This window comes from Trichechus manatus, unplaced genomic scaffold (assembly GCF_000243295.1).
Source record: "Trichechus manatus latirostris isolate Lorelei unplaced genomic scaffold, TriManLat1.0 scaffold00011, whole genome shotgun sequence".
Classification (NCBI taxonomy): domain Eukaryota; kingdom Metazoa; phylum Chordata; class Mammalia; order Sirenia; family Trichechidae; genus Trichechus; species Trichechus manatus.
In genome coordinates, this window is record NW_004443947.1 from 1842149 (window position 1) to 1866471 (window position 24323).

The 24323-nt window shown below is 37.9% G+C and overlaps 1 protein-coding gene across 4 annotated transcripts in view; it reads left to right on the forward strand.

The window, feature by feature from the left end:
- The window catches only part of UIMC1 (ubiquitin interaction motif containing 1), a 170442-nt gene that overhangs the window by 122384 nt on the left and 23735 nt on the right, over positions 1-24323 (forward strand). For all 4 annotated transcript variants that reach the window (XM_023726482.1, XM_004371160.2, XM_023726481.1 and 1 more), the window contains 2 exons: positions 839-942; positions 6963-7116. In XM_023726482.1, coding sequence (XP_023582250.1) covers positions 839-942; positions 6963-7116 — 258 coding nt within the window. The remainder of the gene's footprint in view (positions 1-838; positions 943-6962; positions 7117-24323) is intronic.

Consider the following 24323-nt stretch of genomic DNA (forward strand, 5'->3'; position numbering starts at 1 on the left):
ATGAAACTGGAACTAACCCACTGCTATCAAGTCAATTCCAACTCATAGTGACCCTATAGGATAGAGTAGAACTGCCCCGTAGGGTTTCCAAGGCTGTGATCTTTACGTAAGCAGACTGCCACGTCTTCCTCCTGCAGAGCAGCTTGTGGGTTCAAACCGCCAACCTTTTAGTTAGCAGCCAGGTTCTTAACCACTGCACCACCAAGGCTCCTAAACTAGAACTACACTGGAAATAAGCCAAATGGATCAACTGGTGAATGGATAAACAAAGTGTGATATATCCATATAATGGAATATTAACTCTGCAATACAAAGGAACAAACTGCTGAACTAATACATGTAACAACATGGATGCATCTCAAAGGCATTATACTGAATAGAAGAAGCCAGACACAAAAAACTATGTAATATATGATTCCATTTATATGACATTGAGGAAAAGACAAAACTATGGGGATACAAAGTAGATTATAGCAAGGGACCAAGTGGGAGGGGATTGACTACAAAGGGGTGTGAGAGAACTTTTTGGGAGTGCTGGAAATATTTTTTTATTTTGATTGTGGTGGTGGCTCCATGACTATGTACATTTGTCAAAACTCATCAAACTGTCTCCTGAAAATGGATGATTTCTGTTAGAGGGAAATTGTACCTCATTAAAGCTTTAAGAGGAAAAATAACTAGATCTGTATTGCTACTGCAGTAGTATTATCATACCCTCTACTTTAGGGAAAGTAGATGTTTGTTTTTAACTATGAAAGCACTGGATGAAAAAATAATGGGATTTGTAATGTGAGATAAGAAATCATGTGGATTTTTTGTTTGTTTGTTTAAATTACAGAGACACAGCTAAGTTCCTCTGAAACGCCTGACTTTGAAAGAGAAGTTTCACCATCTAGCAGAGAGACCCCAGATGAAGTAAGAATAATAATGGCAGATCAGGAGGTAAATATTCTCTTCTGTAATTTTTTCCAGTATTTTCTTTCTACTAGTATTCCTTTCTGATACAATATTGACCTTGGCTGAAAGGATTTAGGTGGCAGAGGATTGTAGCTTTTGGAACACTTATCTCAGGGAGAGGTACTTATAGTTAAGATCAGTTCAGCACTGTTTCTAAAAATAACAGTAGTTACCATTTCCTAAGTACTTTATATTGGTTATTATTTCCATTACAGATGGGAAACTGAGGCTTAGGAAGTTTAAGTAATTTGCTTAAATTCACACTGCTAATATTGGTAGAATTAGAATGTGAACACACGATTATCTCTGAAGTCTGGTATATTTTCCACTACATGAACAATCTTGGAAAAAGTCTCTGTTTTTATATTATGATGTAACTTTCAGCGCTAATTTCTAGACATGATCAGAAATGCGGAGTAAGGACAGCTGCATGACAAAATAAGCAAACCTCTGTTATCTCTCCTATCTTCACATATCTGGCAACCACCATAAAGCTGAATGATACAAGTTCATAATTCTGGTTAAGATTTTTTTCATGTGTGTTTTTCATTTTGGCTCCAACAAAACAAACTGCCAATAATTATTTTATTACATCTGAAAAATCTGTTGCTGTGAAAGGCAACCTGAGGATTAAACATTCTTCTGTGGAAACAAAGATTTTGGTTAGATTAGTATGTATTGTCTTATCCTGAGTACCTTTTAAAGGCTTAATTCTCTCATTCCTTTTTATACCCTAGATTTTTTTAAAACAAGTTTTACAGTAGAGATTAGACCCCTTTCCTAGTCTTTGCACTGCAGATAGCTAGGTGGACATTCTGCTTTCATGAATCATGCATGCTGCCTGGTTCCCTGGAACCTGATCTGTCTCATGACAGACCAGAATTCCCTGATGCCAGTGGCGGTAGGAAGATATGACACTCCCTGCAACACAGTGACTGAAGAACAGATTCTGCTAGATAGTGTCAAGATGGCCTCTGTGTCCTTTTCCCAGGGAGGGACCGGAACCTTCTAAATGGGGATGGGGAAACAGAGTGTTACCTAACATAGTCATCCTAACATATAGAAGAAGCCCTACAAGCTTTAGTTGATCAAGGCCAGTTTCTTACCCATCCATGACTGCAAAGGAGACTTCTTTGTTTGAGTCAAAGAGCATGAGTCCTATTTAGAATTTATAGTGTGTATGTCCACACCATTACACATCAGATGGATGGAATTGTATAGCCATTCTCACATTGAATGCCCTTTTCAGTGTTGCTGTTTGCTGTGATATCTGTAGATGTCCCTAAATAGTCTTAGAAGTTTCCATTAAAAGAAGTTAGAGATACTATAGCTTTTAAGTCATTGAGTAATCACTTCTTAGTTACAAGTCACTTACTAGAAAGATGGAATCTGAACATTTAATGTGCACAAAGATAGTATCATAAGAGGTATGCCAATAACAAAGGGATAGTATCATAAAAATTCTTGCCCTTGGAATCTGTGTATAGGGCCAAATTCCCTGTTTATTGGAAAGTGTATAGTACAGTGCAAAGAGCTTAACCTTGGAATTGGAAGACATGGCTTTGAATCCCAACCCCATCACTTAACTCTGTGATCTTGGGCAAATTATTTAATTAATCTTTTTTATTTATTTATTCATCAGATATTGATAGTTTGCATACTGTGTGCCAGTCATTGTTTTAGACTTTTGAAATGTAAGAATAAATAAGACAAACACCGTCCCTGCCTTCAAAGAATCCTGCTAAGGGAGGAGACAGACACATAAACATAATTATAATGATAATGTCATCTGACAAATATCATAATAGATGCACAGGGCATTAGGGGAGCACAGAAGAGGAATGCCTGTCTAAATTTCAGGTCTTTGTATATCAAAATACCTATTTTACTGGGTTGCTAATAAAGATTAAATTAGATAAAGAATGTAAAACACATAGCAGAGATTTGGCATGAAGTTGAAGCACGCACATGGAAGCAGTTGTTATTATTTTACTGCTTTGTAGTGCATTGTGGCCATCCAGTGATATTAGTTTACTAATGACAGAGAATTGCTGTACAGAATTTGAGGTATTTGCAGTACCCACAGTAGAACTGTAATCTCTCTTAATTTGGTTTCCTGCAGTAGTCAGGTTCCTTTGGAAATGATACTTTCTGAATATCTTGCCTGAGAATTTCCCTTGGTTGGAGTTTCAGATGGCTATCCTGTTCTCAGAAGAGTTAGTAGAAATTATTCAGAGTCAAACAGCTAGTTTAATCAGTAGGTTTTTAAGTAATCTGTGTTAAAACTGTGATAAGAGGGGAAAGGTGTAAATAAGCAGCTTGCTAAGCTACACATAAACTGGCTGGCAGAGGGCAAGGTGAAGAGATCTGGTGATTTGTAGGACATGCTTTTATTTTCACTGTGTCCATTTCTCGAGGTGAGGTTTTTCTGAGGCCAGAAAGTATGGACCAGTCTTTAAGATAACAAGATTTGCTGTCCGAGTACTTCTTTTGAGAAATAGCTATATAGTATTTTAAAGAAGCAGAAGCAGCTCTGCAGAGACCAAATTCCTGACTACATGCTCCTAATAAAAGCTGCTTTGCTTGTATTTTCCCCTTTGAGGTTCCTCCATAGTAGTTAATACTTAAATAGACCTTTTTAATGGTGCTGGAAAAAGTCTTATTTTAATATAAAAATGTTCAAAAGCCTTCTGGGTTGCCCGTGAATGTAGTTAGAAGTGGTCTTACATTCATAATAAGACAATAATAGACTACTCTCTCTTGAATACATTAATAGTAGAAGGTACATTCTCTGCATTTCATAGGGCTGGTGATGAATACAAAGGCGTATAGTGCAGGGTATGAGCACCAGTGACATTCATGTCACATAGCATTTTTGTGCTTAGTGAACTTTAGAATGCCAGGTAACTGCTGTCAGTCACCACTAACTTTCAGTGACTCAAGACTATTTTCAAATTTTAGGATATATTGACACCCGACCCCCACCCCGTTTTATAAACATGGGAATCTGAGGGAGTAGAAATCCCAACAAATAGCACCTAGAACTTCCAGTCCCACTTGACTCTCCCCACCCTTTAGGTAAGAGTAATGGAACCAGATAGTCTCCCGATACCTGGCAAGATCAGCTTCCAGAAACAAAGTGGAAGGGAGGCTTTTTGCTTCTGCCACAATGTAGTAGAATTGAAATACTGAAGATTTGGATGCCAAACAAGCCTGGGTTTGAATCTTGGTTGTCTGCTTACTAATTGTGTGATCAGCAGGGTGCTTTGCCTTTCCAACCCTTAGTTTCCCCTTCTGTCATATTGGAGTTGATGATATCTCTGTCTAGTTGGGTGGTTGTGAGTGATGTATATATAAAATACTTGGCAGAGCCTGGCATACTATAGGAACTCAACAAGTATTAGTTCCTTTCTCATCTTTCTCCCCCCACCCCACTTCAGAGCATATCTTTTTAAATAAAAGTCAGGTGTGCTGAAAAGAGAACATTTTCTGGCAGTTGTAGAAACTGTTTGACTCGGTGTTTAGATGGCTGGGTCACATCACAAGCAGTAGATTTTAGGAATGGCCTAAACTTAGAGACCAGAAAATCCCAGTTGGCTCAGAGCTCAAATTATATACCATTGCAAAGTTGGTCCTGTTTTGTTCTTGTACCAGAAGAGGAATTATTTTTTTTATCTTAGTGAGGCATAATGACACCCAGGTGCTCCTTACTCTTAAAGTTGTGGCTACGCAGGACAGTTTCACATAGATTGGATAGGACGTGCTGTCCTTTGAAGCAAGTGTTAGGCAGTCTTGCTGCAGTGCTCACGCATATTATTGAATTAATCACTGCAGAGTTCTCGGCTGTGACCTGTACAAGTAAAATAAAACTGCCTGTGAGAGACAGTGGCAACCATAGGATAAATGGCAACTATAAAACACTGAGGAGCAAGAGAGATAAGGTGTAAGAACAGCTTTGGCAGAATTGATTGTTATTAATTGATGACTTTTCTTCAGGCCTTCTTAAATATTTGGATCTCAGTTTTATTTCCCCTTTTAACCCAAAAAGTCAGAGTATCACATTCTGAATAAAATACAAGAAATGTTATGTCTTATTGGTCTAAGCCGAGGTCTAGGTTCCTTTTTTTTTTAAATCTTTTTTTTTTTTTATTCTACTTTAGGTGAAAGTTTACAGAACAAATATTTTCTCATTAAACAGTCAGTACACATATTGTTTTATGACATTGGTTAACAACCCCACGACATGTCAACATGCTCCCTCCTCGGCCTTGGAGGACGCCCCCCCTTATTTTTTTTGTTGAAAATATACGTAGCCAAAGATACACCATTTAAAAAATTTCTACATGTACAATTCAGTTATGTCGATTACATTCTTCCAGTTGTGCTGCTATTCTCACTTTAGGTGAAAGTTTACAGAACAAAATAGTTTCTCCTTAAACAGTTAGTACACATATTGCCCTATGACAATGGTTAAGAACCCCACTACATGTTAACACTGTCCTTACTCAACCTTGGGTTTCCTATCACCAGCTTTCCTGTCCCCTTCTGCCTTCTAGTTCTTGTCCCTGGACTGCTGTGCCTCATTAGTCCCATTTTGTTTTATGGGGCTGTCCAATCCCCGGCTGAACAGTGAACCTCGGAAGTGACTTCACCACTGAGCTAAAAGGGTGTCTGGGGGCCATACTCTAGGGGTTTCTCCATTTTCCTTTAGGCCAGTAAATCTGGTCTTTTTTTTTTTTTGCGAGTTAGAATTTTGTCCTACATCCTTCTCCAGCTCTGTCCAGAACCCTCTGTTGTGATCCCAGTCAGAGCAGTCAGTGGTAGTAGCCAGGCACCATCTAGCTGTTCTGGATTCAGTCTGGTGGAGGCCTTGGTAGCTGTGGTCCATTAGTCCTTCGGACTGATCTTTTCCTTGTATCCTGTTGTCTTCATTCTCCCTTGCTCCTGAAGGAGTGAGACCAGTGGAATATCTTAGATGGCTGTTCACAGGCTTTTAAGACCCCAGACACTACTCACCAAGGTAGAATGTAGAACAGTGTCTTTATAAACTGTGTTATGCCAATTGAGCTAGATGTTCCCCGAAACCATGGTCCCCACAGCCCTCTGCCCAGCAATTCAGTCCCTCAGGGAGTTTGGATGTGTCTATGGAGCTTCCGTGACCTTTTCTTGTACAAGTTGTGCTGGCTTCGCCAGTACTGTGTACTGTGTTACCCTACACCCAAGTTACCACTTACCTATTGTCTATTTAGTATTTCCCCCACACCCGTCCCCCTCCCTTGTAACCAACAAAGATTGTTACTTTTTGTGTGTAAACTTTTTCTCATGAGTTTTTACAGTAGAGATCTCATACAATGTTTGTCCTTTTGTGATTGAGTTATTTCACTCAGCATAATGTCAAGGTCTAGGTTCTTAATTTAAATCCTAGTTGTGCTACTTTCGGCTTAGGGCTCTTTTGTTTCTTAACTCCTTTATGTCTTAGAGTCACTTACAGTGAGCACAGTTGTTTGATGAGATTGAAAAAGTGTCTTTAAGATGCTGTTGATATGCAAACTCTGGCATGGAATTGAAACACAGCAGGCCGGTGACCCAACAAGGATAGTGCCTTGCAGTGTGATACAGAGGAATGTGCTCAGATTTTGGAGTCACATTGTCCTTTGTTTGAATTTTAGCTCTGCCACTTATTTGTTCTGTGACTTTGGACAAGTCACTTTACTGTTTTGGACAGCCCTTTTCTCGTGTAAAAAGGGCATATTAACACCTTTGTGAGATTATTGTGAAGATTAACTGAGTAATGCATGCAGAGTGCTTGGCACTTGGTAAGCACTGCATAAGCGTTAACTGTATTAGTAGTGTCTACCAATTCTCAGTCCTGAGTTTGGTAAACTGATTGATATTGTCTCTTTGAAAGTAAATGACACATGGGCTGGAGTCTGTTGCAGTTCTTTAGGGGAAAAGATACTTTATAAACCAAAGCCTTTATAATTGTTGTTTATCATGTTTTTCAGGTTGGTAACAGGGAAGATGCTGAGAAGGAAATACCTACTTACACCTTCTCATCCAGTACCCGTGTATCCTGCCCATTGTGTAACCAAGGCTTCCCACCCACAAAGATTGAGAGACATGCCATGTACTGCAATGGTCTGATGGAGCAAGACACAGGTAAAGATTCATCAGGACAAACAGTTTTCTTTATCTTACTGTCTGCCTGATGGCTTTGTAATCCTGTACAATACAATGCAAGGAAAACAGCTATTCTTACAAGTGAAAGTTTGTGTTTTTCTTCTATGTGGTTAATTCTCTAGTACTTTTCACGTTCATTATTATTTTGTCAGGTATACTATTTTTTTACACATACCTCAGGAGAAAGAAGAAGAAAAAAATCTCCCATCTTTTATTAGAGTTTCCGCTTACTTCTTCGCCATAGGTGAACCAAAAGTCAGTACAATGTAGGGGACCTTACATTTTAATTTATATATTCAAAATATTGAGACTCCTGTGGAACTTGAGGAACCAAGTTCTAGAGTTGCCCACTTTTCTTTCAAAATAGGTCCTTTGTGGTTTTTCTGTAGAAATTTAGCCTAAAGATAGCAGCTGAAAAATATCCTTAGCTTATATTCATGTCCTACATGTTTCCGTTGAGTTACCCTGGAGCTCTAACTACTTCCCCACTCAGCCTCCAGTCCCAAACTCTGTTCCCAGGAAAGTAGAGGAGTATGTAGATGGTTTCACTGAGGACCCCCTGCTCCAAACCCTCTCTCATAGGCCAAAAGTGTGACCAGAGAGGGTTACTTAGTCTAGCAAGTTAACACGGTTGGGAAGATTGAGAGGAAGCTGTACTTGTTTAGTGCTATTCATGAAGACTCTTAAAAATGTTCACAGAATCTTTGACCTAGTTATCATACTATTGGGAATAATAGCAATAGCTAATATTTCTTCAGTCTTACTATGTGCTAGGCACTGTACCTTCCTTAAGATATCTTACATAACTTTTCAAAAACCAAGTATGGTAATTACTATTATTTGACAAATGCATAAAGGGAGGCTTGGAAACTAGCACAGGGTCACATGCTAGTAAGTGACAGAGATGGAATTCAACTTCAAATTGATTGGACTCCAGAGCCCATCTCTGTTACTACCACCCTATACTAGGAATCTATCTTTGGGAAATAACTCCAAGATAGAGAGACAACATTAGGCATAAAGATGCTCTTTGCTGTGTGATTATAACAGTGACAATTTTAAGCAGTGTGAATACACAGTAGTTAGGTAAATGAAGGCAATCCAGATTATAGACTATTATATAAGCATTTAAAATATTTTTACAATTAATTTTTAGTGGTATGGGGGAAATTTATGCTATAGGTAGAAAAGGCAGAATACAATATATCTACACATGGAAAGATCTAAATTAACTGCTAAATAAAAAGAGTCAAGTTTCAGAATAATACATATAGCATGATCCCATGGTGGCGCAGTGGTTAAGAGCTTGGGTGCTAACCAAAATGCCTGCAGTTCAAATCCACCTGCCGCTCCTTGGAAACTCTATGGGGTAATTCTACTCTGTCCTATAGGGTCGCTGTGAGTTGGAATCGACTTGACGGCAACAAGTTTGGTTTTTTTTTTTTTGAACTCCATATATATAAACAGTGCCTGACTCATTGTAAATATTCAAAAAATGTAAGCCATTACTATTATTACAATGACTATGTACTACTTTTATAATAAAAAAAAAATCAAATTTATTTAAACTACAAGTTTAAGTACTTCTTATTTAATAAATAATAAGTAGATTACTTAACAGGAGGAAGATGTGGCAGTCTGCTTCTGTAAAGATTACAGCCTTGGAAACCCTATGGGGCAGTTCTGCTCTGTCCTACAGGGTCGCTATGAGTTGGAATCGACTTGATGGCAGTGGGTTTGGATTTTTATATTATTTAAGGAAAGTTAATAACATGTGCCTTTTTTCCTTGGCAGTCTTAACTTATCAAATACTTCACATTTACACAATTTCAGATTTAAATGCCTTTAAGTTTTGGGGAAACAGTGGCACTGAGGAAAATTTTTCAACATTTTCATCTAATGTATAGTTACATTCAGCATTTTGAGCAGACAGAGTTGTGCCGATATTATTATATTTAGAGTTTACAATCATATACAGAAAGGTAAGATCAAGGGTAATGTTTCAAGGGTAATGTAACAAGCAGATTCTCATGGCCCATACCTCATACTATACCAGAACCATGGCTTTTGGTATACTCTTGGAGAAATAAACCATCCCACTCTCTACTTACTCTTCTGCTTTCCTGGGAACAGAGTTTGGGAGTGGAGGTGGGGTGGGAAAGTAGTTAGAGGAGCTATGCAAAGCACCTGTGAGTGTGCCTGACACATAGTAGGTCCACAGTAAGTTTCCTCTCTCTACTTGGTTTCCCCACCAGCTTGCCAGCTCCCATCTTCTTTACCAAAGACAGAAGTTAATGATTGTTCTGGTTCCTCTCAGCTTTATGACTGGAGACAGAGGCCAGGCTCCCAGCCTAATTTTTTAATCCTGATAAAAGGAATCCTCTCTGATTATGGAGGGGAAAGAGTTGCTGGTCTTGAAGACCTAACCCATGCTGGGAGATCATTAGTCCAGTGCCTAAAGGGTAGAATAAAAGAGAGGACTTAACCTCCCAGAGTTAAAAGTATCCAGCTTTTTTCTCCTTCTACGTTCCACCTAAAGCTGATCCTAGATATGCTTGGTTTGGCTGTGTAAAAGAAATAGTAATTAGAGTCATTTACATGAAGTGTCTACCATTTATGCCTAGTTACCATGCAGCACAATAACAGTTATGCATATCATTAAATATGTGTCTGATTAACTTTGCTGTGAGTTTTATTTGATTATAATACTGTACTCTGGTTAGGTTGGCTCAGTCTGCTCAGTTTGTTGCTCATTGACATAGCTATTCACAACTAGGAAAAAATCAGAGACAGTGTTCTTTAAAGGCATTATTGGGAGGAGGATTTGGTAAGTTAATCCAGACCAGGACAAAAGCAGGTTACCTTTGCATTTGCTTTCTGGAAAATGTATTTGAGACCATTTTTATTTGAACACGTAGGAAGAAAAAACGCTACCTACTTAGTATTTGTTAAGTAGCTGCTGTATAGATGGAGTCGCTGAGTGGAGCAAACGGTTAACTGAAAGGTTGGCAGTTTGAGTCTACCCACAGGCACCTTGGAAGAAAGTCCTGGTGATTTATTCATGAAGCATCAGCCACTGAAAACTCTATGAAGCACAGTTCTACTCTGACATACGTGAAGTCACCATGAGTCAGAATTGACTCGATGGCAGTTGGTTTGGTGTTTTGATTTTTTTATGTACCAGATACAGTGAAGATAATAGACAAAGTCCCTGTTCTCATGGAGCTTATATTCTAGTGGTGGAGACAGACAGAAAACAAATAATTATGTATGTCAAGTGGTGATAAGTATTGTGGAGAAAAAAAATAAAACGGGGATAGGAATGCTGAGGTCAGGAGGTAGCAATTTAAAATAAGTGGTCAGGGAAGGTCCCATTGAAAAGGTGACGTTTGATCAGAAATCTAAAATGATAAGATAAACTAAGAGGATTTGAACGGGGAGGAGTATGTTACAGACAGAGGCAACAGCAAGTACAACGACCCTGAGGTATGAACAGGTTTGGTGTGTATGAGGAATAACAAGCCAGTGTGCTGCAGTAGAGTAAGTGAGGAGGAGATAAACAAGGAAACCAGAGAGGTAATTAGGGATGAGACAAGAGGACAGATCACGTAGGGCTCTTAGGCCATGGGAAGAACTTTAGCTTTTAATCTGATCAAGGGAGGAACCATTGGGGGAATTTGAACAAAGAATTAATATCTGACTTACTCTTTTAAAAGGATCACTTTGGCTACTGTATGGAGAATAGATTGTTGGTGTGGGAAGATAAGGGTGGAAGCTGGGAGAATAGTCAATGTTTTATTTCTCGTGGGATAATAGAGTGGGAGAAGCATGGTCTTTGGAACTAAGCAGATCTGGACTTAAAATCTTAGGTGTAATACTTGACAAGCTACCTTACCTCTTTGAGGATCAACTTCCTTGTTGTGTAAAACTCGCCTGACAGTATCAAGATAATTGTGAGAATCAGAGACACTTTATAAAGTAGCTAGCAGTCATATGAACAGAACAAGGGGATACTGCGTGGTTTAAAATCAGGAAAGGTGTGTGTCAGGGTTTTATATTTTCACCATACTTACCCAATCTTTATGCTGAGCAAATAATCAGAGAAGCTGTACTATATGAAGAACAATGTGGCATCAAGATTGGTGGAAGACTTATTAACAACCTGCGATATGCAGATGACACAACCTTGCTTGCTGAAAGTGAAGAGGACTTGAAGCACTTACTGATGAAGATCAAAGACTACAGCCTTCAGTATGGATTACACCTCAACATAAAGAAAACAAAAATCCTCTCAACTGGACCAGTAAGCAACATTATGATAAATGGAGAAAAGATTGATGTTGTCAAGGATTTCATTTTACTTGGATCCACAATCAACACCCGTGGAAGCACCAGTCAAGAAATCAAATGACGTATTGCATCGGGCAAATCTGTTGCAAAAGACTCCTTTCAAGGGTTAAAAAGCGAAGATGTAACTTAGAGGACTAAGGTTTACCTGACTCAAGTCATGATATTTTCATTTGGCTCATATGCACACGAAAGCTGGACAATGAATAAGGAAGACTGAAGAAGAATTGACGCCTTTGAGTTGTGTTGGCGAAGAATATTGAATATACCATGGAATGCCAAAAGAATGAACAAGTCTGTCTTGGAAGAAATACAGCCAGAGTGCTTCTTGGAAGTGAGGATGGCGAGACTTTGTCTCACATACTTTGGACATGTTATCAAGAAGGACCAGTCCCTGGAGAGGGACATCATGCTTGATAAGGTTAGAGGGTCAGTGAAAAAGAGGAAGATGCTTGACAAGATGGATTGACACAGTGGCTGCAACAATGGGCTGAAACATAGCAACGATTATGAGAATGGCTTAGTGTTTCGTTCTGTTGTACGTAGGGTTGCTATGAGTCTGAACTGACTCGATGGCACCAAACAACAACAACAATAGCACTGTGCCTGGGATGTAGTAGATATTCAATGAATGGTAGCTGCTCTTATTATTGAATAGTCTTTCTTGTCTGTGTAGTCTTTCTGAGGCCTGTGTTTCTGTATGCAAATATAAGGATAAAGCATCAACCAGATAAAACCCCTTGCTGTGGAGTCAATTCTGATTCATAGTGACCCTGTAGGACAGAGTAGAACTAAGCAAAAGATGAAAGACAAGAAAAGGCATAAGAGTCAAAGTAGTAAGAATAAGTCAGGTTTATCATAGGAGAGTTAGGGAAGCTGGAAGCATTAACTGCATATACTTTGGGCCTGGATATAGGGCTGTGGCTTAAAGTCAGGATACTGCCAGGGATGGATTTTCTCTTAGGGATATCTCCTAGAAAAATAAGCGGGGCATTAGGTCCCTGAGTGGCACAAACAATTTGTGCTTGACTACTAATCTGAAAGGTTGACAATTCAAACCTACCCAGCAGCACTGTGGAAGAAAGGCCTGGAGATCTGTTCCTGTAAAGATTACAACCAAGAAAACCCCATGGGGCAGTTCTACTCTGTTACACATGGAGTTGCCATAAATTGGAGTTAACTTGATGGCAGTAGGTTTGGTTTTAGGGGATCCTTTTCATGGATTTCCCTGAGAACTAACAGAGAAGGACTAAGGCCTAGAATGGGCTTGACTTGGGTGACTCAGTAAAGTATACAAGACCTGAAGATCCCTAAGTAAACTTATTTCCTAAGTTAGACCAAGTTGGACTTTTTCTGTTTTATATACCTATATTTACTTACCTGAATGTAATTTGTACCCCTTTCAGTTTTCTCACTTGTATTAATATGACTTTTGTGAGAACCAGGATGATTAGATTAAGTATATTGTTATTGGCCCTAACTACTGAGATGTTAACAATGGGGTAGTAACATAGATTTAGTAGAAACAGCATGGGTTTTGGAGACAGACTGACCTGTGGGGAGATATACAAATCAAACACAGACCCTGATCTCCTAGATTACAGTTCAGTTGGGTAGATTAGACATGTACGTGAATAACTGTAATACCAGGTCAAAACTACTAACCACCAAAAAGGACATACAGATAAAATCCTGTGATATTGCAGAGGAAATATGATTAGAGATTGAGAGGGAAGGGCATTCATGTAAGAAAATAGTAGACAAAAATCACATAAATAGAAAACTGTAAAGGGTGTACAGAAAATAGCAAGTGATTCAGTGTGGCTGTAGTATGGGCATTATGAAAAGAAATAGTAGACAATTGGAGAATAACTTGAGTTACATGGGATAATATGGAGCAAAGTTCTTTTCAACTCTAACAGAATTGTTTGTATATGTACCCCACTATAGTATACAGAGCCCTGGTGGTGCAGTGGTTAAGCGTTCGGCTGCTAACCAAAAGGTTGGTGATTTGAACCCACCAGCCGCTCCACGGGGGAAAGATGTGGCAATCTGCTCCTGTAAAGGTTTACAGCCTTCGAAACCCTATGGGGGAGTTCTGCTGTGTCATACAGAGTCCCAGTGAGTCACAGTCGACTCAAGAGCAGTGGGTTTCTTTGGAGCCCTGGTGGTGCAATGGTTAAGTGTTCAGCTGCTAACCAAAAGGTCAGCGGTTTTAATCTACCAGCCGCTCCTTAGAAACCCTATGGGGCTGTTCTGCTCTGTCCTACAGGGTTGCTATGAGTCCGAATCAACTTGATGGCAATGGGTTGGGTTGGGTTGGATTTTTTGGTTTGCTTCAAAGGTGCTTTCCAATCTTTTTCAGCCCATCAATTCTCACTAAATTTCCAGATTTATGCAACCCCCTTCTTGTGTGAACACTGTCAAAGCTTGCTTTCTTGATGCAGAAGCAGGGCTGATCCTGCAGAAAGATTTAATCGCTGTGAACAAAAGTGGCAGTGATATGGGAAAGAGTACTGGAATATGCTGAATTAAGGGGGTTGGGCAGCAAGGGCAAGGATCCCTGGTCGTGTCATTGTTAAGGTGCTCAGCTGCTAACCGAAAGGTCAGCTGTTCAAACCCATCAGCTACTCTTTGGGAGAAAGATGTGGCAGTCTGCTTCTGTAAAGATTACAGCCTCGGAAACCCTATGGGGGGCAATTCTGCTCTGTCCTACAGGGTCGCTGTGAGTTGGAATTGACTCAGAAGCAATGAGGTTTTTTTTTTGCCTTGTTTTGTTTTGGGCAGCAAGGAGAAAGGAAAAAGAATTCATTACCATTGATGATGGCAGAAGCAAGCTAAGAGGCAGGAGGAAGAGATAGCCTGGTCCAGGGGTCATCAGGAACTGGATGTGCAAAGTGGCACGTTTTAAAAGAATTGGTACAACTCTGCAGAACAATTGGGAATTTAAAAACATATTTTCCGTTTCTTCCCCTGAATATAAAAATAATAGAAACAAAGCCAGAGCACTGGTGGCATAGTGGTTAAGTGCTCAGCTGCTAACCGAAAGGTCGGCAGTTTGAACCTACCAGCTGCTCTGCAGAAGAAAGATGTGGCAGTCTGCTTCCGTAAAGATTTACAGCTTTGGAAACCCTATGGAGTAGTTCTGCTCTGTCCTGTAGGGTTGCTATGAGTTGCAATCTATTCGACAGCAATGGGATTTTAGAAATAAAGCCAACCAGCTAAACCTCCATAAATATTTTGCCATATTTTTTTATTCTTTTTGTTGGAGATGGGGAAAGCACTATTTTGTTTTTTTCAAGATTGGAATCCTACTGTATATTTTCTGTTTTTACATTTGCCTTCTTTTCACCTAATAAACATTTTTCATGCTGTTAGAAATTCTTTATATTTGTGAGGTTGTTTACCATTTAATTGTAACAAATTATACAAAATGTACTTAATTCTTAGTCTTCACTGGGGAAATGTTTTTTTGACAGAGGCAACCAGACTGACAGGTGCAGCTTACAAAACAAAATGCAAAGATGTTTAAGAAAAGGATGTTTTGGAGCAGAGCCTGGGCACTGAGTCTTATCAGCCATAACGTAGATTCCTATCAGTAGGTTTGACCCTAGAACTGTTTGGTGGTTTATGGAGAGGTCACCATCTTGCTTGAATTCCCCTGGTACTGACATAGAAATACATCATAACTTAGTTACCGGAAGAACTCTTAGACCAGTACCTCTCTCCTCTTTGATTAATATTGTAGAATAGGTTTTCCTCAGTGGTCTCAGTTGCCTTCTTAAACAACCTTTCTGTGCGTTAGTAAAGTTGCTGTGTAATGTGGCATTTAACTCGCAGTCTGACTGCAGTCCTTGTCTGCTTGAGTCCTCAGTTCCTTTGCTTTTCCCATCTTGCTCCTCTTAACATTGACTTTGCCTTTGCTCCGGTTCCTCCCATTGGTGACCTCCTCATTGTGCCTTGATGCTGAAGGGCCAGGCCTCAGGATTTGTTTTAGCAGTTTTTTTCTGCCAGAGCATGCTCATGCCTTCCTTGAAAAATAAAATAGCTCTTATTGACACCTGAGCTAATACCCAAAGCATTATGTGTTGAAGGAATATGAACAGCTTTTTTTTAAAAAAAAACATTTTAGAGAAGTTCTCTCACTTCATGATCTAGTCACATTTTTAAATTCAGGTATCTAGAGCATTTTAAGAAGGGAGAGTTCAAGGAATTAATACTAATTAGTGATCTCCATTAGAATTATTCTAGAGCCACAGTCAGGACTGTAATTACCTTAGAGGATAAGTATTATTGTTATCTCCATTTTACATATAAGGAAACTGGTATCAGATAGGGTTAGTACTTGTTCAGGGTCACTCAGTTAATAAGCAGCAGAGCCGGGGCCCAAGCCCAGGTCTGCCAGACTCCAGAGCTAGCATTTTTCTTCATTGCTGAATTCTATCTGTCCTCCCATGAGTAGAGATGGGGACACAAACAGCCAGGGGAAAGGTTGAGGAGACTGTAGAAACCTCAAGTCAGTTTCACGAAGGCAGAGTACTAGAATCTTTCACCTCTGAATGCAAACATGAAATCTGATCTCATCAGAATTGACCTTGTCAGCTTTTCAGTTACCTGGAAGAAACAGTTTGATGGATTCAGACTCTTTACTGGTGAACAGAGCCCATGTGATATAACTCACCTCTGTAAAAGCATGAACAATTACTTCTGGTGGTGGCTGAGGAGACTGACCATACACACAGACTGATTTGTTACTAAGAGTTTTCTAAGTGCCTGATCTAAAGGAAACACTTGATGGCATGATATTATTTTTCAATTAAGTAAAAGGATTTAATTTGCTGAGTCTTCTTTTTAAATCATACCTAACACAATAGTCACCATTTATGAGCACCCGCTATATGCCAGGAACTGTGCTTTTTGTATATTCTGTTTTAATCCTCACAGCAGTCTTTTGAGGCAGATATTTTCTCACTTGTATAGAAGCGGAAACTGAGGCTTGACAGGTAAATAATTTCCCCAAGGTCAGATACTTAGAAAGTGACAGAGCTGGGATGCACAACCAGCTTTAACTCAAAAGCTTATTCTCTAAAGTGTCGTCTGTGTTCCGTTAAAAAATAAAAGCAAGTTTCAGAATACTAAATCCAGAATAATAGTCAATATATTGTTTAAGAATTTGTGGTAAAACTGTGTGTGTGTGTGTGTGTGTGTGTGTGTGTGTCGAACAACTACTAAGTACTGATAGCTTGGGGAGGTGGAGGCAGAGGGACAAGATCAGAAAGAAGCAGTCAGACAGCTAATCATTTTGGTAATGTTCTAGTTTTTAAGTTGAGTGGTGGATTTGCACATATATTCTTTTGTATATATCAGATTGCATTATAAAAAAATTGAAAGAGCTTGCGTATTTTCTGTTATGCTACACTGTCAACCATTACATTTTCAGAGGAACCTTGGTAGAGCATCCACTAGTAAAATTCAGAGATGTTTAGGGTTTTTTCTCCATATGGAGCTCATTTAGAATTATCTTAATTTAGGTTCTGATGATAATATGTGTTGCTGGACTTGTCATTAATGGTTCTTTAGAAAGAAGCCTGTTGTTTTTTTCTAGATCTTTATATCTGTGCCAGCTGCCTTTTATATCCGTTTCTTCAAAAGACATTTTGAATAATTGTCTTGCAAAAGGACTATGTGTGTGTGTGTGTTTTAATTACAGAAAATTTCAAATGCAAAAATTGAGAGAATAGTTGTATATTGAATTCCCACATACCACCCAATCATCAACTCATGGTCATTGTTGTTTCAACTCATGACCACTGTTGTTTAATCTATATTCCGTCCATAACACCACTCCCCACCCTCTCTGATTTTTTTCAAATCAGACCCCAGATATTATTTTATTATTTTACTGTGTATCCCTAAAAGATAAGCTCTCCTTTTTCAGAAAATGTAACCATAATGTTATTATCACATCTAAAAAATTAATAATTCTGTAACATTCATCAGCTATCTGGTCTCTTCACATCTCCTCAAGTCTTATAAATATTTTTTAATTTTAGTTTGTTGAAATCAGGAGCCAAATAAGGTTCATATTTGTAGAGAGTTTTTTAATGCTAATATCTCAGGCTCACTTAATTTACAGAAGAATCAAATCAAAAGAAGTTTTTTTTAAGGTTGACCCATTTATGATTTGTACACATAAGCTTAATATTGTTATTAACAGTAACTGTGTCATAGTCATTTTTATTCCCCCACAGCATCTAGCACTACTATGCAGGTGGTTCTTCAGGAAATGCACTCTTTCAGAGCAAAGGTTGGCAAAGTTCTTCTTAAAGTTTACAGAGGGTAAATATTTCAGTTTTATAGGCCATATGGTCTCTGTCACTACTACTCAACTCTAGCTTTGTAGTCGAAAGCAACCATAGTCAATATGTAAATGAATAGGGTAGCTGTATTCCAATAAAACTTTATTTACAAAAACAAGTGGCCAGCCCATAATTTGCCCATCCCTGTTCCACAGCATTGTTTTTTCAAAATGAGTTCTGTAGAGTACTAGGGTTCTGTGATGGAGGGGGTGAAGGCAGGCAGAAAGAGTACTGGTAATAGTCCATCTTCACTATGCACCTCATCCAGAGCTCTGCATGTATGTATTTTGGGTTTTATATGTGATTTTATTTGAAAACAGAATTCTTTTGTTTTAAAAAAAAGTTGAAATCCATGGATCTATAACACACGCCTAGTCTTTATAATAACAGTGAATACTGGATTACTATTACAGGCAGTCCCGGGTTACGAACATCAGATTTACAGACAACTCGTATTTGCCCTTACTGTTCTGTAAATTTGCGCTCACTTTGAAACAATTGAACCAACTCCTACTTGCAACAGATTTTTCACAATCACCTTCACTTGCTGCATGTGAAGCTTTCAAATCATTGAAAAGGCCTCAAGCCTTTTCTTGCACTAACCCCAAACCACTGCCATCCAGTCTGTTCCTACTCAGCAATCCTACAGGACAGTAGAACTGCCCCACAGGGTTTCCAAGGCTGTAAATCTTTATGGAAGCAGATCGCCACATACATCTTTCTCCCACAGTCTTGCAGTAAAGTAAGGCTAGATTAAGTAGTTATGCGCCTATTCTGACTTACCTACAAATTCTTAAAGACACAGTCAGGAACAGATCTCATTTGTAACACAAGGACTGCCTGTACTACTGATTTGTGCCAGGTGCTATGCTAAGGACTTACTCTTACCTCACTTGGTCTTTGAAGCAACCTTATAAGTTAGATTCTGTCATCCCCAAGAAGAACGAACTTGCTCAAGATCACTAAGCTAGTTGTCATGTCTCTTTAGTTATTTAGTCATCTTTGGTTTAAAAGGGTTCCCTGGTCTTTTCCCCTGCTTTGGTTGTGTGTTTTTTCTTTCCACTATTTTATTATGAAAATTTTTGAATATACAACAAAGTTGAAAGAATCTTACAGTGATCTGTAACTTACTACTTAGATTCTACGTTAACATTTTACTTTATCACAAATCTGTCTAGTTCTCTCTCTAGCCTCCTTTAGTCCATCTTATTTTTGATGCTTTTCAAAGTAAATTGCAAATACCAGTTCGCTTCCCCTAATACTTAAGCATGCAAATCACTAACTAGGGTTCAGTATTTTTGTCAAATATACAAATATTAAGTGTAAATTTGCTGAATTTCAACAAATGAATACACTTATCAAGTTACAGAATGTTACCATCACCCCGGAAGTTTCCCTCATGCCTCTTCCTAGTCATTCTCTATCGCTCCCCACAGAGGCTGCTGCTATTCTGTTTTATTTCTATAACATTCTGCTTTTGTCTTTTCTAGAATTTTATATAAATGGAATCATATAGTATGTACTCTTTTGTGTAAAGCTTCTTTCACTCAGCATAATGTTTTTGAGATGCATCCATGTTGTTACATCTATTAGTAGTTTGTTCCTTTTTATTGCTGAGTAGTGTGCTATTGTATGAATATGTAAGTTTCTTTATTTCCCTATTGATGGATTTTTCACTATGTAAACTATTGTGAAGAACATTGCTGTGAACATTCTTACACAAGTTGTTTTGTGAACATAAGATTTTTGCTTTTCTTGAATAAATACCTAGGAATGGAATTGTTAGGTTGTGGGATAAGTGTATATTCAGTTTTATAAGAAACTTCTAGACTTTTTCCCAAAGTGCTGTATCATTTTATATTCCCACTAGCAGTGTTTGAGAGTTCCAGTTGCTCCACATCTTTGCTAACATTTGGTATTATCTGTTTGTTTGTTTTTCTTAATTTAGCCATTCCAGTAAGTATGTAGTAGTATCTCATTGTGGTTTTTAATTGGCTTCCCCTGATGAATGATGGGAGCCCTGGTGGCATAGTGGTTAAGAGCTCGGCTGCTAACCAAAAGGTTGGCAGTTTGAATCCATCAGCTGCTCCTTGGAAACACTGTGGGGCAGTTCTACTCTGTCTTACAGGGTCGCTATGAGTCGGAATCGACTCGATGGCAACAGATTTGGTTTTTGGTTTGGTTTGATGACTGATGATGTTGAACACTTTTTTAATGTGATTGTTGACTTATTTGTATATCTTTTGTGAAGTGTTCGTTCAAATCTCTTGCTCGTTTTTTAATTGAATTTTTTTACTTAATTATTGAGACAGGAATTCTTTACACGTCCTGAATTCTAGTCATTTGTCGGATATATGTTGTGAAAATATTTTCTCATAGTCAATGAGTTGCCTGTTCATTTTCTTAATGGTGTCTTTTGATGAGCAAAAGTTTTAAGACGATGTGTAATTTATGACTTTTTAAAAAAATCTGTTTCCTATTTAGGTTTATGATCTATCTTGAATTGATTCTTCTGTATGGTTTTAGGTAGAGGTTGAGGTTTATTTTTTCCATATGGATATCTAGTTATTCCCACACCATTTGTTGAAAAGACTTCCCGTTTTCATTGGATTGCTTTGGTACCTTTGTCCAAAATCAAATGTGAAAGTTAGGGTTAATGTCCAGGTTCTTGTATATTTCATTGGTCTACAGTTGATTCTCATTATTTGCAGTAGTTATGTTTTATAAAGTCACTGCAAAAATGGAATTAGTGATTACTAAACCAGCCTTGTTCGACCTCATCTGGAAACATGTATGATGAGTGACTCCAGTTTTTTTGCCATTTTGCAAATGACCGTGAAAGCACCATGAGAATTGATTTTGGGATTACAAACAAATTTTAGCAAGTAGGCAAATTTGCAAATATGTAATCCATGAATAATGAAGATTGATTATATTTGTCTATCCCTATGCCAGTACTGTAAGAATCTTGATTACTGTAGCTTTATAGTAAGTCTTGATATCAGGCAGCGTAAGTTCTCCAGCTTTGTTCTTTTCCAAGATTGTTGTGGATATCTAATCTCCTGCATTTTCATGTGTTATGGATTGAATTGTGTCCCCTAAAAATGTATGTCAACGTGAGTAGGCCATTATTCCCAATATTGTGTGGTCGTTCTCTATTTTGTGATCTGATGTAATTTTTCTATGTATTGTAAATCCTAACCTATATGATGCTAATAAGGCAGGATTAGAGATAGTTATATTAATGAGACAGGACACAATTTACAAGATTAGGTTGCATTTTGAGTCAGTTTCTTTTGAGATATAAAAGAGAAAAGCCAGCAGAGAGGAGAGGGACTTCATTACCACCAAGCAAGATGAACCAGGAGTGGAGTGCGTCCTTTGGACCCAGTGTCCCTGTGCTGAGAAGCTCCTAGACCAGCGGAAGATTGATGACAAGGACTTTCCCCTAGAGCTGACAGAGAGAGAAAGCCCCCCCCGCCCCGGAGCTGGCACCCTGAATTCAGACTTCTAGCCTCCTGTTTGTTAAATTTCTGTTTGTTAAAGCCATGCACTTGTGGTATTTCTGTTACAGCAGCACTAGATAACTAAGAATCTACGTAAATTTTAGAGTCAACTTTTAAGTATGTTGTTTAATTTTCAACTTTATCTCTGACAGTATTCTTTTTCTTGAACAACCAGACATGATTTTAGACATTTCAGCTTTCTAGTGCCTGCTGTTTGACTAGTGTATCTTTTTCCATTCATTTACTTTTAACCTGCCTGTGATTGTATTTTTAAAGTGTCTCTTGTTGACAGCATACCGTGAGTCACACTTTTAACCCATTCTGACAATCTCCACCTTTTAGCTGGAAATTTTAATTAATTAAAATTTAATATGGTTATTGATATTGTTGGATATAGGTTTATCATTTTATTGTTTTTTGTCTCTTTTGTTTTTTATTCTTTCCTGTCTTCTTTTGATTGTTTGAATATCTTATAGACTTTCATTTTAATTAATTAATTTTTAGCTGTACCTCTTTATATTAAATTTCTTGTGATTAGTCTAGGGAAAGTAGACTTTTCACAGTCTACTGAGAGTTAGTACCCTTTACAAAAAGTGTAAAACCTTGTAACTGTATCCATTTACTCTCCTCTTTCTTTTATTCTATAGTTGTTATATGTCATCGGTACATTTACATGCATTATAAACCCCACAAAACAATGTCCTCATTTTTGTTTTAAGTAGTCCTGTGTATTTTAAAGAAATTAAGAGGAAAATATTCTCTCAATTTACTAGTTATTACCCATTTCTGATGTTCTTCATTACTACCTGAAGATCTGCGTTCCCATCACGTATCATTTCCTTTCAGCCTGAAGAATTTCCTTTAGCATTTTTTATAGTCTTGGTTTACTGGCAGTAACCTTCCTTAGCTTTCTTATTATCTGAAAATATCTTTATTTCACCTTCATTCTTGAAGGATATTTTCACTGTGTATAGAATTCTGGGTTGACAGTTTTTTGAGCATTTTTCTTTCAGCACTTTAAAGATTTTATTCCATTGTCTTCTGGCCACCATAGTTTCTGATGAGAAATCTGTACTTATTCATAATTGTTACCCTATAAATTGAGAACAGGTCACATTTTCCTTATAGGTTAGGTAGTTTTTGGATTATATCTTGGACTTTGTAAGTGTTATGTTGTGGATGTTCTAGATTCTAGTTTTATTCCTCTGAAGAGTATTACTTTTTGTTTGTTTGTTTTACCAGGCAGTTAACTGATTGGATTCAGACTGCAAACTCTAGTCTTGGGAAGTAGTTCAAATCTCAGTTTAGCTCTTTTGTCTGTCTAGTGCATGAGTGGTTCTGGAGTCAGCTAAAGACTTGGGCAGAGTTTGTCACAGAATTTGGGGCTCCTTCTCGCTGATGTTTCTTCCTAGAATGTTCTTCAGTTTGGATTTGCCTGATGTTTTCTTATGATTAGATTCAAGTTAAACATTTTTGGCCAGAATACAACAAAGATATTATTGTATTTTTCTAAATGCATCACATCAGGGGGCCGAACCTAAACCAAATCCACTGCTGTCAAGTTGGTTCTTACTCATAGCAACCCTATAGGACAGAGTAGAACTGCCCATAGTGTTTCCAAGGCTTTAAATCTTTACGGAAGCAGGCTGCCACATCTTTCTCCCATGGAGCAGCGGGTGAGTTTGAACCACAGACCCTTCTGTTAGCAGCCAAGCACTTTAACCACTGCACCACCAGGGCTTCTCCATCAGGAGGCAGATGATATCAGTTTGTACTATAATGGTTTTGTTAAATCTGACTCCCTCATTAAGGTGATGTCCACTAAGGTTTCTTCTTTTAAGGTACCTTTTCCCCTGTATGATTGATATGTAATCTGTGGGGTGATACTTTGAGGCTGTATTAATATGCTATTCCCAAATAGGCTTTCATCCATGGTTTTAGCATCCATTGGTAATTCTTGCTTAAATTATTACTATGGTGGTGGTAGATAGTGATTTTTGTGTTTCTATCATTCCTTCTACATTGATTAGCTGATGTTTTTCTGTAAAGAGAGGAACTTTCTCTACCTCCACTTAATATTTTTTTTAATGTCATATGAATTCACAGATTCATTGTTATATTTAATGTGCTATAATTCATTCTTTTTAGTAGTAATTTTGATGCCCAAATTATTCCAAATTTGGCCAATGAGAGTCCCTTCAAATTGTGTTCTGTAACCTTTGGATATGTGCTTGTCAGTTTTTTAACTCTTCCTTGCTTTCTAGAATGGAATTTGCCATTTCTCCAAGGGCTGAACTCTTAATCATTAGGCTATTCTGTTTTCTGACAGTTTTTTAAAGTAGTACATATTTATTATAGAAAATTTACTTTTAAAAAATTAGATATGATCCAGCTAGCCAACCCAAACCACTGTTGACAGTTTAATGTGTATCCTTTGCATATTTTTTTTTAACTTAGTTAGATTTTAAAAGTAGGATTTATTTTAGACACTTCGAGTCTTTCTTTGATTTTATTTTTTAATAGTATATTGAGTCTGTATGAACCCATCATCTCTAACTTCAACAATTTTCAACATATGACCAGTCTTTTCTTCGTGTATAGACTCCCACCCCTCATCCCCCCAGATTATTTTGAAGCAGTTTGCAGGCATATCATTTCATCTGTAAATATTTCAATATGTATCTTTAAAAGATAAGAGTTATTTAAAAAAAAAATACAACCACAGAACCATTATCATGCTAGTGAGTACTCCCCTTCTCCTAATCATCCCGTATGTATATTTTGATGGTTTGTTTAAATCAGGGTTCAAACAAGGTTCACACATTGAATTTGGTTGGTGTTTCTCTTAGTCTCTTTTAATCTCTCAGTTCTCTCTTTCTCCTTTCTTCTCTATGGTTTATTTATTAAAGAGACTGGCCTTTTTTCTTTTAGAATTTCCGACCTTCTAGATTTTGCTGATTGTCTCCCTGTTCTG